Genomic DNA, 17,361 nt, shown 5'->3' on the forward strand with positions numbered 1-17,361 from the left:
TTTTTTTTTTTTTTCCCCAGGTCACTCTCTCATGCTGCAGTGCCCCTCTGGGAAGTTATTTATATGACCATTGCCCAAGCTCAAGACTCCAAAATAAGTGGAATGAATAAGACAAGTCACCTGTTAGAAACTGGTTTTGTTCTCATTCATTGCAGTGGCTGCTGAGGAGTGACAGGGGGAGACTCTGCCATGGCAGGTGCCATGCCACACTGCTCTTTGGGGAGACAATCCTTCTTCCCAAAGTACTCGGGAACAAAGATAACCCACCAGGTCATGTGGCAAAGAAATGACTGATTCGCTCATCCTTAGCTCCAATATAGGAGCAAGTAAGTGGAGCCACAGTAAAGAGAATTAAGGACCTTATTTAATCTGCGCAGCAGCAGAGCTAGAAGCAGCCTCTGAAACCCCACAGCTTATTGATTTAAGGGTGTTACTTCAGTGTACCCCGGTTCCCAGCCCTTCTTCTGGAGTCTCTGAGCTTCCTCCCTGCCTGTTATGGCCTCCAACCCCACTTCAGGTTTTCAAGAAAAATACCAGACTTGGAAAAAATCCCTGCATAGACCTCCTCAACCTATCCTCTTATTTTATCAGGAAACTACTGATGATTATTCTTTGACTGTATTTCTGTGAAGCGTCCTCTTATTTACTTAAGGGCATACTACCTACAGGAACTATAAGCATGACAAAACCCCTGAGCTACTCCACCTACCTCCCTCTCTCCACTAAACCGGCTGACCAGACGGTATCGAACACCCGTTCTAAGCGACTCCAATTCTCCACAGGCTTAACGCAGGCACCTGCTTCAGGGATTTTTCAAGAATCTAAAGGAATACCCTCAAATTTGATGTATGTACCGATTTATTTCTGCAAAGACCAGAGCAGGGGAGATAGCAGTTCTGCCTCAGGGGGCAGCAGCTGCCCCTTTCACCAGCCCGGCGCTGCTGAACGCCCTCCATTACCTGACGCCACGACCCGCGGAGGCAAAGACACATTTAAGGACCCGCTCCCGCTGCGGAGACCGACAACTCCCTCAGCCCCGCGCCCGCGGATGGGAAGCGTCGCCCTCACGGAGCGCGAGGCGGAGACCCGCCCAGCCGTGCGTCTGACGTCACCGCGCCACCGCCCCACCCGTTGCCATGGCAGCAGGGCCTAGCGGTGCAGAGCGGGCCGGGAGGCCTGGCCTGGCCCGGCGAGGGGCTGAGGGCGGCCCCGGGGCCCGGTTCGTTCCGCTCCGCCCCGTTCTGCTCCGCTCCGCCCGTCCTGCCTCTGGAGCGGCGGTGCTGAGGCGAAGCGGCTGCCGAGGCCTCAGCGCAGCGTTCGCCGTAATGGGAGCCGCGGGCGCTGGGGGGCCGCCCCCTCCGCAGCGACCCCGGCCCTGGGCCCGCCGGGCTGCTGGCGGGGCCAGGCCGCAGGCGGGGCCGTTTTCAAAACTGCCATTAGTCATTTTTGGACCAGTGCGAAAACACAGATATCCGGGCTCTTCACAGTCACGCTGGTCGCACCTTTTTTCTTCTAGAAAATGGGGCCGTGTTTATTTGAATAAAATGTTCATTACGCATTTTAAATGGCACGCATTTAAAGGTGGGGTTTGGAGATGCTTCTGTGAATGTGTACGAGTGAAAAACTGATCCTTGTCTGTCCCCATATATGTTTAAAAACAGCTGGACTGTGGGGTTGGGAGCTTGCAGAAACGTTTAGGATAGGGTGAGTGCTGCTGCCTGCAGGAAATGCTGTAAATACATGTTTAAAGAACTGTATGTGCCTCAAATTAATTAAAACTGTTGTCCTTCCATGAAGAAATAAAAACAGATGAAGATGTACGAGATCCTTGCCAAAGTGGGAGGGGAAGTTAAGGAACAGCAGTGAAATGCAAGCATGAGGACATGGCACAGAGGCCATTAAAATATTGTATAAGAAATCAGAAAAATCTGTTAACAAAACCACAATGAGAGATGTAAAGTTTCTACAGCTTTAAATGTGCAAAACATTTCAATGACAGACGAAGTTAGCAGCTTTAAATGTGTAAAATAAGGCTTGAAAATTAGACCCGCATCATTGCCAGGGTGTGTGGTGACTTGTAGGCTGCTTTGTGCACGCACCAGCGTGAAAACAAATTGTTTCTACAAGACTTTGCTGCCAAATTAAAATGAGCATCTAAAGTAAATTTAAAATTTGGAGACAAAGTTTGGAAATGATCTTGACAAAAGCAATCCCTGTTTAAACTGGGAATTGGAAGAGTGTGTGAGTTCTTCTGAGTTACTAATTACCCTGCCTGGGTGTTGCTGCTGTGGGTCCTTCGTGCCAGAGTTCTTGCCTGTCCTCAGCACGGGACAGAGGGAAAGGAGAACTGGCAGAAAGGCTTCCCCTCCTGCTTCTGCGGCACAAAGGTCAGCATTGCAGCTCACACCGTGTCCTGCCCCAGCTTCCCTGGGTGGCCTTTTTTGTCAGCTGTGGATTACATCACTTTGCTTTGGCTCTCTTCCCAGGATCCCCAGTGCACCTTGGCCGCAATAGGGGTGGTGTATTTATTATATCAGTTCTGTGCCATCCCTAAACAGAAGAGGGATTATCTACAAATATTTCCTAGCAAAGATATTTCAGCATTGTTATGGTGCAGTGGGGAGATCTCCCCCAAAAGCTCAGGGGTAATATTTGAGTTTAGACCTGTGTCCATGAAAGGTCTGCAAGAATTTTAGTCTGGCCGAGGGTCGTGTTGGATTTTCTCCTAGCCACAGATACCAGCTCACTCCAATTTCATTGAACTTCTGCTAAGTATGGGAACAATAACTTGTAGTGAGATTACAAGGTTATAAATTTGGATTCTTACTTTTACGCTGTATATTCATCCCACTTCCACTCTTTGCAGTAACCTGATGCTTTAATAATTTAGTTCTTATCGATTTTTAATTAGGCATAATGGCACTTTTTGCTGTATGGGTCCCTCAACTTCTCTCAAAGTTAGTGTATGTGGAGGCCTTACCTCTAAATGCAGACCGATGTCCTGGGTCTCGGTGGCATTAAGGAGATGAGGTACCAAGGAGAGTGTAGCCCTGATTAAAAAAAAAAAAAAAAAGGTAATTAAAAGGACAGATAATTTTGTACTGAGTTAAAACTAGCTTTGTTTTTAACCTAAAACTGCTTCAAAATATTAACAGATAGTAATGCAAAAATTAAATGGTAAATGGACCTTAATGTGAAATAGTACATGTTTTTAATGTGATTCTTTTAATCTTTGAGTTCTTATCTATGATTTATTAGTATAAGTAAAACACATTCAGGAGGATATTTTTTCAACTAATGAAAACAGCTGCTCATTTCTTTGCTGTATTCCTGGCTCAGCAGTATTAGTTCAGAGTCTGGAGATGCATTGTGAAAAGTAACTTGGAAAATACGTTTGAATATCGGAGAAAGGCTGATGGAGCAGAAAGAAAGACTTTTAGCATATTTTCAAAATAATGTCAATCTTTAATTAAGCAAATTATAGTTCTTGTTATGAACCTTTTAAAGAGGAACTCTATAGGAATTGAAATAAAAAGCTGTGGTAGAAAGTGTTTTTCTTCTTTTACCAACAACAATTTCATTATAAGAATATTGTCAACCTGATTCATGTATTTAGGCAGAAAAAAAAGACTTCACTTGGTGTTTGAATTTATCGATCATACAATTCTAGATGAATGCCACCATTATTTCCATGGATAGGATAACAAAAGGCTTAAAAATACCTTTTCCAGTTACTACAAGCAATCAAGTACCTTCGCAACAGTAATGTAAGAATTCACCTGAAATATTGATCATAAATAAAATGTTATTGCTTTCAGATCACACCTTTTTTAATAGTGTTTTGTCATATCAAAAGTGTTAGTTCTTTATTAAGAAAAAGGTTTTGTTTTGTAGTTTAAGATTTCCAGTTGGCTTGAGATGATCTGCAGAACTGGAACAGCACAGTAGAGACCTTGGACTAGATGAGTACTTGGATAGAAGTAGTACTACTGCAGAGTATTTGGACCTCTCTCTGAAATTCTAAAAGCTAAAAATATTCAGTACTTTATCCAGCCCATTGTGTGACTGCCTCGCCAGCTGCCTTCCCTGCTGCTGCAGTAGCTGCTTCTCCTTCCCTACTCCCACCTTGTCCTTCTCCTTTGGGCTATCTCGTCTCTTTTAATCACTTTTGGTTTGTCCTGCAGTCGGTGGGTGGGGTCCTGTGCAGAAATCTGTGCTCTACTGTGCAGAAATCCTGCTCTCTTTCCTTCCTCGCCTACATCAAGCGGTTGCTAATTGAGGTGCATCAGGACATTGATGACTTTGGGAAATGAGGGCACTGTGTGCCTCAAAGAGTCAGTTCTGAAGTAGCAGGAAGGTTTTTTTCAGTCCATGCTTCCATGTCTTGAGAACTTTTTAAAGCAAACAGAACCTGCTTCTTATTAAACTGTTTTGGGGGGGGGGGGGGTGGGGGGTGGGGGGTGGGGGGGGGGTGTTGTGTTTTTTTTTCTTTTTTGCTTTTTGTTTTTTCTTCCCTTTATTATACACCATTATCTCACACCTGACACTATTTTGTTAACACAAAATGGAATTACTAAACTTTGTGATTCTGGTTTTGCTTAAACATTAGCTTCCCCTGGTGATGTTTATACAGATTATGTGATTACACGATGGTACAGGGCTCCTGAACTGATTTTAAAAGATCACACATATGGAAAATATATGTGGGTTTTTTTTTTTTTTTGGGGGGGGGGGTGCATCTGTAATTCAGCTGGTGTAGGAGAAGCACTTTCCTGCACATGAACTTCTGCATGCAATGCAACATTAGCAAAAGGAAAATAATCATGTAAAAGCTAAATTAAAATGTTGACCTATAATGTACCTACATATAAGGTCAAAGGTACCGTTAGAGTCTGGTTCCAGATTCAGTGAAAGCAGTGCAAGGTTTATCTTTACAGCACTGTCATTGCATAAACCAAACAGATCATTCTTAATTTATTTTATAAATCTCTAGAAGATAGTAATCTATGTATTCCTAGATAACCTGTGCCCGTTTGCCCTGCAGATGATTTTCCATATTATCCATATCAAAAATGTCCAGCAGTGTTGGCGCTGAGCCCCTGGGATGGTCAGTGAGAAGGGTTGTCTGGAGAGCCTTTCTGAAGGAGCAGTGCAAGAGAAGATGCTGTAAAACTGAGGAAGGAAAGGATGTGGAACTTTGGAGACGTATCACACGTGATGGAGAACATGGTAATTTAGAAGTGTTAGGGGTTTTCCAAGTGTGTAATTAATTGCCACTAAAGATTTTATTTTGTGTTTTATAAAATTTTGTTATTGTCCACCTACTGTTATGAAATTCTGTAGAGGAGGTTCGGAATTGCAGAGAGGAGTGATAATTCCTGTCTGTATGCTCTCATTCATGCTGTTAGTTATTTATTACTATTGTTCTTAGTAATAATAATAACAGTGCACTGCAGTAGTTATTCTGGCTATGTTGAACTATAAACATGAAGGTAAATAGCTTTTTAACAATCCAGGATAATCCCTTTATTCTCAAACCTCAAATATAGTTTATAGAGCAGAATGAGTCAGCGGGAAGGATCTGCTTTTACATATCCCTCTCCGAGAGAGGAAGCACAGAGAGGAATACAGCAGTGTTGTGGAGTTGGATTCATTTCAGGTTTTAAGATAGCAGGCTTTTTGATGAGAGATTTTTAATGTATTTTAGCCATCCCCACGTGGATACTAGAATAAGAATATGGTATACAATCTTTATTTTAACCTCCTGATTTATTATCTGTTCATAATGTACTTTTTTCCAAGCAGTTGGACACCTCATCTTCAGAGTATTTTATAAGGAGCTTGAGTTTCTCAGGGATGGTATTTCCTGAAGTCCAGCATCCTATAAATGCAAGGAAAAGGTTTCCCCAGCTCACTGCCTTACTGGCAAACGTGGCTCATGTATGTTAGAGGAGGTCTGAGTTTCAAACTTCGTAACAAGTTTTACTAGTAATTGTGTATCATTTGTAACATTACCAACAATGAAGAACCCTCTATCTAATACACAGTGACTGCAATCCACATTCCTCAACAGAAATCTGGAACATAAATCTGTTCCAGGGCGTGCAGCTTCCCTACCCAGGGTCTGTCCCCGAGCATCGCTCCCGAGGAGAGTTGTCCCACGGCTCTGTCCTTCTGTGCTGGAGAGTGATTCTGGCATCGAAATGGGCAGCGAGGTTTAGGACACCAGGAATGCATCCATTCAAAAGCACTTTACTAAAACGAGTTAAGATTTCATCGCTTGTACTAAATTTGAAGATTATTTCAATGTGACTGAAACATGATAGAACTTTGTCACAATTCAGCGTGCGTTCTTCCTGTTAGTACAGCTGAATATGTGAATTCTTATTCTATGTGAATATAATATGTGAATACATTATTCTAATTAACCTGCAAAATAGCATTTTCTATTAGAAACCCCATTCAGTTACAGTCTGTCGCACTAACTCATATGAGGAATCCAGTAGGTTTAATTGTGAATGTCCACACACGATGTGTGTGGCATATCAGAGACTGTTAATTAGAGAAGTTGGGATTTTCAGAAATGCCAGGGAGATTCAGGAGCGTAAGTGCCAGTCCACAGTTTCATACACATTTAAGTTAATTTAAATTCAGTGACGTTATAATTACTATATTCACTGAGATGCAGTTGCAGACACTAATGGTTTTTAAAAAAATGTGTTCTGTTCAGACATCAAACCTTGTTTCCCCTGATGTCAGTGGGAATGGGAATGGATTTAGGTTTTGCCATTTCCATTAAGCAAAATCAAAAATCCAATAGGCAATTTCCTGTCATAAAAAGATCTGAGAGAGCAGATGGAGGAAGAATAATCTAATTGAGATGCATTTTTTTTTACTAGCTCGCTCTATTTCATTTTTAAGAGCATACCTAAAATGTCTTCTTCCACAAAGAGAGCTTGTTCATTAAGTCTTAAAATAAATGACAAGCAAAAAGCTCTTTTACAAATCCAGAATGCTAGTGGTGATACCAGGCATTTCTAATAACCTATTAACACCACAAAAACTCAAACAAAAAATGATGAAGCCCTCTGTTGAGTAAAGACCAGCGAAGCTTTCACCAGCAGCAGGCTTTTCTGACTCATTCTTTCTCTGGCAATAGAAAATGCAGTTGCTGCAGAGAAATGAAGGATCTCATTCATTCGTGGGGGACGAGGAAAAGGAAAGACCAGGGGCCAAGCTTTCCTCCCGCAGCTGAATTACAGTGCTCGAGAGGGTTTACTCCTTCCTTCTCTGGTTCTGTTGCGTCCTTCCAAATCTCTGAGAGTGGAAAATGTGTTTAAATCTCCGGAGCCATTGATTTAGTTGATGATGGGTTGACTTTGTGTTACAGATATATTTTCAGAAGGTGTTAAGTTATGATACCCAATATATTTAATACTTAAAATGAAATGGAGCTTTGAAGTGTATAAGACAGGAAAGCAGTTTATCCATTAGGCTACTTTGATTCCTCAGAAGTCTTTGTAACCCTTCAAAATCCTTTCACAAACATTTTGAGAGCTTCCAACAGGATTTATTTTATTTTGTCTTAGTGTGTTTATTTGGGTTTCTTTTACGTTTCTCATGTTTAAGATGAATCACACAGAGACAGCATAAAGGGACATTATGAAGTGACCCACTTTGGAAGTGGCCACCATCATCCAGCTGTGGTAGCTGGAAGCGAAATGGAAATAGAAGGATGGAGGATGTTCTTTCAGAATGAGGACATGATACAGGAAGCCAGTCTCTCCTTATGCATTTAGAGGGGTTTTAGCCCATCTATTTCAGACATCTGATTTATTTGTTTAGGTTGGAAGTGTCTGTTTTTTATCTGAACAGCCAGTGAAGAGAAGCAGAGATTCTCAGAAAATGCTTCACATCACCCCAGATAAGCAGTAACTGAATCAAATGTTCTAAACTGCTTGTGGAAGAATGTCTCTATCTACTGGGATATGGATCCTGCCTTTCTCACCTGGGGCCTTTAATTTAAGAAGCTCCAGGCAGGCAGTCTTAAAGTTGGGCGATATCCTTCAGGTATGCAGAAGAGGAACATATGAATATGAGATAAAGTGAAATCAGCTCTGGAAACACTGCTGGCAGGGAGCCTGGATCCACCGGAGCTGCGCTGCAAAACCCTCGTATCTTCGGATACGCTCAGAGATGATGTTACATGTTGGAGGAAGAAGCTGTAGTTGGAGATGCTACAATTTCCTGGCTGGCCAGAAGATCGAAGTTGATGATTTTATGGTACCTGTCTCTTGTTTCCTGTTCCTGCTCAAAAAGTGCATGGCTGTAAGAACTTCATGCTCTGTTTGTGCATGTGAATCCCATCCGCAGAAGCAGAAAGGGCAGGGCAGCACACGTAAATGCAATTTCGAAATAAAGATATAGGGACAGGTCACTGGCTATAGAGAGAAAGGGACAGCAGGGGAGGTGAAAAAGCCTTGAGTGGAGGTGTAGTTGCCACAGGTACCCTGATAGTCCATTCATAACCCCTATCTAACAAATTAGAGGAGTATTTTAGGACAGTCCTCAGCCAGCAGAATGCTCCTAAAGGGAATATTTTCTCCAGTATAATTTAGATAAAACTCTGGGGCCCTTACCTACCCTAGAACTGGGAGCTAAAATAATAACTCACCTTCCACCCACCCGCTGTACCAATTCAGAAAGATGAGCCAAAAACTGTGAACTAGGTTACACAGCAACAGAATAAGATCCAGACACCCTAGATGTTACTGAAGTAGGTGCAATGACAAAAAAATTATGAGGTAATTGAAGTAGAGAACGGACACCAAATAGCACTAGATGAAAAGATTCTTAAGAACCTAATGATATGAATTTGTGAATAATCTGATGACATGAACAGATATAGATTCATAACTATGCACACGCTGGTAAACTAGTCAGTTCTGTAGATTGCAAACTGTCCTTGGCTTGTCTTATATTCAGTGATATTCAGAGAGATTCAGAGTTTGTGAGATATTCAGAGGAGCCTGAATATGTCCCAAAAGGTCCCCAAAAGCCTGTATTTCCCTAAAGTTCTATAAGATGTCTCACAAAACGTTAATTATATGTTCTCCTGCACAAGAGTAGGTTCAGAAACACTGGCCAAGTCTTCACTGTGCTGAGCCTCAAGAGGCATAAATTTATCCTGGCAAAGCACTGGATCTGGCCCTTTGCAGAGAGAGGAGAAATCACCCATTGAAGAGGGAAGCAAAACCATTTTGCTGCCACCCAGACAGAGGCTGAGTAAAGCAAACTCCCCGGTCAAAACAGCAGATAACATGCAATCACCTCTTAATGTATAAAGAAAGGCCAAGGGGTTATGGTAGCTTAAGAAATGTAATTTCTAATTTTTAACTTGTCGAACACTTGGCTTGGCCACAAAGAGGATTTTATAAGAACCTCCATGCAGCACTTTGTATAATACTGTTTAAAAACGTTTAACATTTTTTTTTTTTTTTTTATGACACACTGAGGGCATCATGGTGTGATACAGCATTAAGCATTGTTTTGGAGTAATTTCTCTAAAAATTCCTGTTCGCTTCCTCTGTGTTGTGCTGAGCCCGCCAGCCAGCAGGTGTGGCTGTGGAGCCTTTTGAAATCCACGGGATTTCTTCCAGCAGACCAGAGGTTGTGGAGAGATGTCATCACTGCACCCACTTCTAACAAGGATATAATAACGCTATGAGTTTTTCTTCACCCTCGAAAATCCCAGGGTGACTGTAAACACGAGTGCCATATGTACAAGTGTCTTTTATGCAGACGTTAATGTCGGTATTTTTTACTGCAAAGGACTTGAAACTATTGGTTACGTCCTTTGCTGACAAGCTCCATTTTTAATAATACAGCTGGCATTATCCATGGAACTACTCATGAGGTATTTGGCTCTCTGAGTTGTTAAATAACAGATTTACTTTAGATGCTGGCATATCATTTTAAGAGAAAATATTATTTCATATAACTTAAAAAGATCATTTCACTTTTTGCTATCAGATTCTTACCAGAGCTGAAAGCCAAGTTCTTACAAGAAACAAAATTAAATTCTCTTTCAAAGCACAGAGGGAATAACAAATATGTAGAACTACTGAAAGATGAGAAGTGCTGTTTTTAATGCCTGTCAGAATGGTCCAGGATTTGGGAAGGCGAGAACTGGTTTTCTTAAAGTATTTATTGCTGCGTAAAAGTGTCATCATAATTACAACACAGTGGTGCTGGATTAGCTGTGTGTCTTCATGGGGTTGAATCAAATCAGTGTCACTGCAGTGGAAAACTGAATGTTGATTTTGAGAGAGTATTTCCAAAATGAAATGGAACAAAGTTAGCAGACTTTTAATCTGCTGTCTTGCACTTTGGTATTTCAGATTGGACCTCAGTTCAGTGTTTCATCTGTATTTAGCAAAACAGTTGAGCATGTATCCAACTACAACTGATTCAGGCACACACTCACCCACTTTTATAGCAGGATGAGTGGACTGTAGGTTTAACCACGCTGCTGAACTACACACCTGTAGCCAGAGTAAGTGCAGGGGGGGAAAACGCATGCAGGCTCCAACCTCAGACACTGCTCATATTGATACTTTCCTACCTTTCCTGTCTAATGGTGTTCATGTTTTACAGGTGGTTTTAAACACAGGCATCAAAACCTTCTTCACTTGTTAAAGGATCTTCCAGCTAGGGGATATGGGACATCCTTTGGGGGTCTGTGCATTTTTACGGAATATTTCTCTAGCAGATGATCATTTGCTGTTTTCTTCCAGGTATGTTAAGAAAACGCTGAACGGAGTGTTCCAGCTGATGTTTTGTCATAGGTTCCAAAAATAAAACAAAGTAAATGAAGATTGTAGGAAACCAGTCATGATTGTGGAGTCAGCAATTGCTGAGCTGATTTACACTTGGAATAACAGTCAATCAAAAACCCAACAAAACTTGGCTCATAGAAATTTCCTGAACTGGAACAGCTGGCAGGATTATTTTTAGTTCAAGTTTTAATGTTTTATCATTTAAAGGGAAAACAGTTGCCAGATGAAAAACATTACGCACAGTTTGAACACAAGGTATTTTCTTATGTGACAAATCTTAAACGACAGGGTATGGTTTCTCAACTACCTCTGTTTCTTAAGTTTTCTAGCCCCAGCATCATTAACAAAAATAAAGCTAATGTGAAAAATTGAGAGGGGACATTTTAGCCAAAAGCTATTTTTGGTGTACTTTTACGGTGATGTGAGGAGATGCTAGAGTTAGTGGTCCACCATTGCCCAGGAAACCCCTGTCCTCCTAAACAGTGATTACAGACTGTAGCTTGGCGAGCAGGACGACAGGCATGAAGGATTTTAAAATATTTACTTAATGTTTTTTGTTGTTAAATATCTAGTATTTAAATATTCACTGTGAAATTACCTATTTAGACTTCATAGAGCCTAATTTTGTATCTGTTTATTCTGTATAATTAGAAGCCAGATTTAGCTTTGGCTGTAGCCTTTTATCCCAACAACTAAACACGTTTCATCTACAAGTGTTCTGAAACTTTATTTCAAAATTGTTTCAAAACAAATATTTGGTACAGCTTGATGAATGTTTCTTTTGGCAGCAGCTCTGCCTTACGCAGCCCAAAGTCATGTTGTTTGTTTCCAGTCCCACATCTTTCCCTAAGCTGTGCTGGCGTTAATTGCATGTGGGGTTGTGCAGTGAACCCGGTCAAGGACTTGATCTGGACCAAAATAACCCGACCAAAGATGGTCATTTTGAACTTGGAACCCTTTCCTGCACGACAGCCTCACGAGGATGTGGTGGCACCAGTGAGACCAGCCTGGAAAGAGCAAGAGTGGCCCAGGGAAAAGAGGGGCTGCTTCACCCAGGACATGAAACTGCAGCTCCAGCTTTACAAACTGAGACCCCCTACAATGACTTTGGCCCCTTCAGTATCTACAGAAAAAAAAAAATTAAAAAAATTGCATAGCTATGATACTGTAGTCATGTTTTAATTATGTTTCCCCAGCATCCATGTCTAAATTAACTGAATGTGCTATGAATTAATGACATGCTACAGGGATTAGTATACATAGATAACATATGAGGAATCTGCATAATAATGTAAGATTAGCGAAAACATGCAAACATGCATTTCTGGGAGGAAAATCTACTGAGAGAATGTAAATTACCAACAAAAAAACATAACAGAAAATGAATAGATATTTTATAGTTATCTTGCTGTTTTCTGTTCCCAGCCCTGATTGATGATGGGTCTGCAGCAAGATGAACAGTTACTCATTAACAGCCAAGCAACCACAGTGTGATTCAAGAGGCCAGGCAGTATCCTTGATTGTTGGTATTCGCTGGGTGTGAACGGAGGATAAATTACCTGCAGAGGCGGAAAAATAAGGTGGAACTAGAAAAACTAGCAGAAAAACTGCTGTTCCACGTTTAACTGAAACTGGTAGGGTTTTGCGTTATACGGAAACTGAGTTATTGGGGCTCTCTGTAAAACATTGTTGGGGCTCTCTTGTCGATCCTGTATTTCTGGGGAGAAGCAATTTCTGCCCGATTGTTAAATTATCTGGTATTGCGAGGTGTCTGTAAAGTATTTGCAGAACCTTGCTGAGCAGCAAAGCTAATACAGCAAGGAAACTGGACGAGTTCATCAGCGGTGAAGTCTAGAAGCCTTTGTTTATCATAGGAATTTGGAAGCAAATTCCAATTCTTATTGTGATAGCTTTTCCTATTGCTGTCACATATTTAAAATTTCTCATTAGCTTTCCTCTGTTGCATTTTCCAGGCGGTCACTGACATTGCTAACAAAAAAAAGTACAAACACCCTAAGATAGAGAGTAGGACATGGTAGAAAGCTATGAAAAGCCTGGAATATTAAAAAAATAAACAATCCTAAAAAATAAAGAGCCCTATTGTTATGTTTAAGTTTAAAATAAATATATCTTTTGTTTTGTGGCTTTATAGCATGGTAACTACTTAAATTAAGCAATTACAAGATAAAATCTTGAAATATGAACAGAGTTTTGGATAATATTTAATGGCAACAAAAAGTCACACCATCAAAATTAAGACAATTTGGGCACATCTTAATTTCTTCCTATTTAATCTTGTGTTGTTTATTAAATTTAAGCAACAGGACTGTGCAGCCCTTCTGATTTTGCTCTCTGCCCTGGGCTTCGCTGCCAGTCTGTTTATGCCTGAGCGATGTCCCCGCTGTGGCAGGATTAATAAAGCGTTGCCTGACAGATTCTAACTGTAACAGCTGCTTTTATGGGTTATCAGGTGTGGGTGTGAAAACTGGCCCTCTGAAGAAAGTAGATTTGCTACAGATAAACCTTTGAATCACCCGGGTGTAACCAACACTTCAGAATGCTTCAGAAATTTGTAAGTATTTGTAAAGTGTATATCCTACACATGGTCCATCCTTACCAACACTAGGCTGGTACAGCTCCACGCCCCGCACTCAGTACTGGGACAATTAGAAGAGATTACATCAAGATTTAGATGCTAGCCTATTTTTAAAATCTTTTCCTCTCCTAATGCATTTTCCCATATAAATTTATTTTGAGGGCTTGGGTAAGCAGCGAATTGGGAGCTTAAAGTCACCCAATCCAGAAAAATCTTACATGGGCTAGGGGTTAGAGTTAGAGCTGAGAAAAGCAGATTTCATTCACTGCATCCCAGCTCAGGAGGTGGAAGAGCATACCCTGAAGATCCCAGAAGGAAAACCAGTATCTGTGAGGCTCAAAAACCCCAAAATGGTGTGAAAGGGAGGCAGAGCTAGCAAATCCTCCAAGAATAAATAATGAAATATTTTCCATTTTAAATGGCCAGCTGGATCTGACACTAGCCCGGGAGATGGCTGGATCGTGTTCCTTCCTTGCTGCGCTGCTGGCTGAGATGGTTTGGGGTAAATAATCTTGTCGCTGAACATGTCAGATTCCTTATCTGTGAAGTGGTATTGACTTTGCAAAGCCCACTGAGAGCTACTGATGGAAAATGCTCTTCTGGAGTTGGTATTAAAATATCAAGCTTTCCCCACAAAAGACTAGTATTTGAATTCTTTTAGAAATGTTCTCAATTTGTTCAGATAGAAACAATTGTCAGGTTTTAGAAGGGTGGTCAGAGAAGAGCAGATATTCAGCTAATCTCTGCTGTTAAATGCTGGGAAATTGGTAATTATTTGCCTATATGCTGTAAGTCTCCTGCCACTCTGCGGAGTTAGCAAATACACCACCGTTGAAAGAGGAAATCGTAACACAAGCAGGAACCTCCTTGCTGGAAGAAAAAGGTGGGGGGCGGGGGGAAAGGTGCCTCTGTGAGTAATATGGAAATAACTACCCAATTCAGAAATATTTATTGCACTTAGTGATGCAGCTGAAGGCACGTCCAGATTGCAGCATCACCAGCCATGGGCTGTGCGAGAGGATCTAGTGCAGTTAGACCAACCATGCAGCTCCAAGACTTCTGCTCTTTGCCATCAGTTTATACCTGCTTTTAGTTATTTTCTGCAGAGGAATTCGTATTAAAATTGTTACGTATTTTATTGCACATATGGATAAATGTTTAAGAAACATGCCACAGTTGCTCAACTGCAGAAGCATATTTGCCAAGTGAAAAGATTGATTTTCAGAGACTGCGTTATACCTTACTTACACCAAGCATTATTCTGAAGTGTTTCAAACAGATTTCCTTTCTTGATGGTTGTGGGGTGTTACTGATAGTAAAAGCTGTACTTGTTAAACCTCTGTTCAATGGCATTCTTTAGATTTAATGGAGAAAAAGCTGCACCAGCTGTTGAAGCAAAATAGTTATTTTCCTAGTGTAAGTATTTTGGACTCATTGGTTAATTCGTTCCTTTGTCTTGTTGCACAGAAAGCTTACGCAGACTGTGATGAGACAAAATTACATCAGATATACAAACATCCTCTCAAAATTCAGAACTCAAATCTTCCCTTGAGTCACTTGAATACAGCTGCTAATTATCTCATAGAATGCGTTTTGCTGCAGTTTGAAGAGCACGTGATGCCAAAGGAGAAACTGCTCAGTAACACCCTCAGCCTTTACTTCAACTGTGCAAATGTTTCTCCAAACCACAAGCCCCTACTTTTTGAAGGGGAGGAAGGATAAGCTAGTAGTTAAAGTAGAGAAGCGGGTAACGGCCAGCGCAGGAGACATTCCTCCACTGAGAGCTTGTAGAGGAAGTATAGTGCAAGTTTTCCTTCCCTGACAAAGGGAAACAGGGAAAAGGGAGTGATACGTCTCGTCTCATGCAGCGGTGGGTGAGGACTTAAGCACCATGTATCAGGTTCCCCAGCAAAACCTGCTGCCATTAAAGCAATGTTCTGCTTCATTCTGGGAGAGGTGGGGTGTGTGCTACGCTGAAACTATTAACCACCCTATTTTTTGTTTCTATAGACCAGGTAAAGAAGCTTCTGGATGTCTGAAATGACATTTCAGTAGTTGAATGCTGAAAATTTGAAAACCTCAGTGAGAGATAAATACGTGCAGTTAATAAACGTATTATTCTTTCATTAAGTCCTAGAAGCAAATGCAGCATTACTGAAGATGGAAACAATTTTGTTATCACTGGAGTTGGACACACTTAAGCCAGAATGCAACATAAATGGTCACATAATCCTCTGTGACCTCTCAATTATTGCCACGCAGCGTAACAGTGATTTCAGAGATTACACTGAAGGGAAATGTAATTTAAACTTTCTTTGGTATGCGTGCTCGTCCCTTTAACTTTCTTACTCAGTAGTTATTGAGGCAAGTTAATCTGTAGTGTATTTTAGTTGGAGTAAGGGTTGCAGCAGGGACACTTGGGCCCATTGTGAGTCTTTGCATTCTTTCTAGGACTATTTTCCATAATGATTTCATCCCTATCCATGTCTGATTATTAGAGGAATAGCCTTTGTGTGCAGAAGACAATGTATTGATTGCTAGCCATGGTGGAGCTGCGTGGGAGACCAGTATTATGTATCTACAGCTGGAGCTTGCTGCAGTAAAGACTCACTAGTACAAAACATTTGCTGTAATTTTCCATGGATAAAAAGCTTTTCAGTAATAAAATATAGGATTCCCAAAATGTAGATTATACAAGTTTCACTCGAATATTTACAGTTAAGTACAAATACTTTCTGAGATTTAGGAAAACCTAGCAGTGTCCACTGCTGCATATAAAATTCATGTCTCTACTTTTGGATTTTCTTTTTCTGTCTTAAGTATAGTAATTAAAAACCCTGTCTCAACAGAAATGAGAAGGTTTGTTCTCTGAACTTTTGAAATTGGTTGCCATCCAAAGAGTAGCATTTTGATTCCTGGAACTGGCAAAACATTCATTGATTTTTACCAGTATCAATGTTTGGTTTGGATTGTCTGCCTTTACCTCTGAAATACCTCTTGTTGTGCCATTCTTAATACTAGACCAGCTAACTTGTGCTTGCTAATATCTACTCTTTTTTAAACCTATGCAGTGACATTACATTGTCCCCCTTTGGTGTTACGTAAAATCCACAGGTGTATAGTCAAAAAAAGGTTCACTGTAGGGTGGCATGTGAAATATACTGGCATGAAGAAACACCCTTTTTTAACTCGGTTGGTCATATGATTGCTATTTGGCAGGGACTTGTAGCATGACTCAGTGAAATCTTTTAACAGTGAAGCTTCTCATATAGTAAACATTCCCAAGCACTAGGCTGTATAGTTTTATTTCACTGAAATCCCATTATATTAAATTATAATGTGGAGACATTCTCTACGTTAATTTAATGGATGCAGCTCTTCAAGTTCTCACCATCTTTCCACCCTTTAATTACAAAAAAGTACAATTCACAATCCCATCATAAAAAAGAGGACTAGAAGTGATTTGGATGCACAGGTACGTATTATACCCAGACTGCCAGCATCTGTTACCTCCATGGTTTCACTTGACAGTAAGCTGTACTTTGCTGGTAGCACCCCTACGTTAAAAATACATATTGGTAGTTTCAAGTGGATAAATTGTTAGTCACTCCCTTACCTAGAAATTTTATTGTCCAGTGCTGTGGTTCTGATTTCATTTTAGATACAGCTGCTTTTCAGGATAAATGAAATTACCTTTGTGCCTGCAAGCCATGGAACACTGCAGAATCATCTGGGGCAAAAGAAGGTACAGAAATGCGGGAAGTGAAAAGCCACATTACAGACACCCTTTGTCAGTATTTTTTAGAGAGGCTATCATCTCAAAAAGGAGTATATTTTTTTTTCTTCTGGATTATATGTAGAAAGCATTTACATTTAAAACAGATGAACAAAATGCAAGTATCTGCATCCAGTGACACTGCCCAGAAG

At 40.7% G+C, this 17,361-nt stretch overlaps 1 protein-coding gene across 1 annotated transcript; it reads left to right on the forward strand.

The window, feature by feature from the left end:
* The first annotated feature begins 1,809 nt into the window (after positions 1 to 1,809).
* CDKL3 (cyclin dependent kinase like 3) lies at positions 1,810 to 15,156 on the forward strand. The gene is given in 11 exon segments (XM_074883504.1): positions 1,810 to 1,840; positions 1,843 to 1,890; positions 1,893 to 1,965; positions 3,569 to 3,629; positions 3,631 to 3,712; positions 3,715 to 3,766; positions 4,518 to 4,703; positions 11,725 to 11,957; positions 14,252 to 14,317; positions 14,795 to 14,850; positions 15,037 to 15,156. Coding segments are annotated over 11 exon segments (1,008 nt in total).
* Positions 15,157 to 17,361: the final 2,205 nt, after the last annotated feature.

Source organism: Strix uralensis, chromosome 14 (genome assembly GCF_047716275.1).
Source record: "Strix uralensis isolate ZFMK-TIS-50842 chromosome 14, bStrUra1, whole genome shotgun sequence".
NCBI classification, from domain to species: Eukaryota; Metazoa; Chordata; class Aves; order Strigiformes; family Strigidae; genus Strix; species Strix uralensis.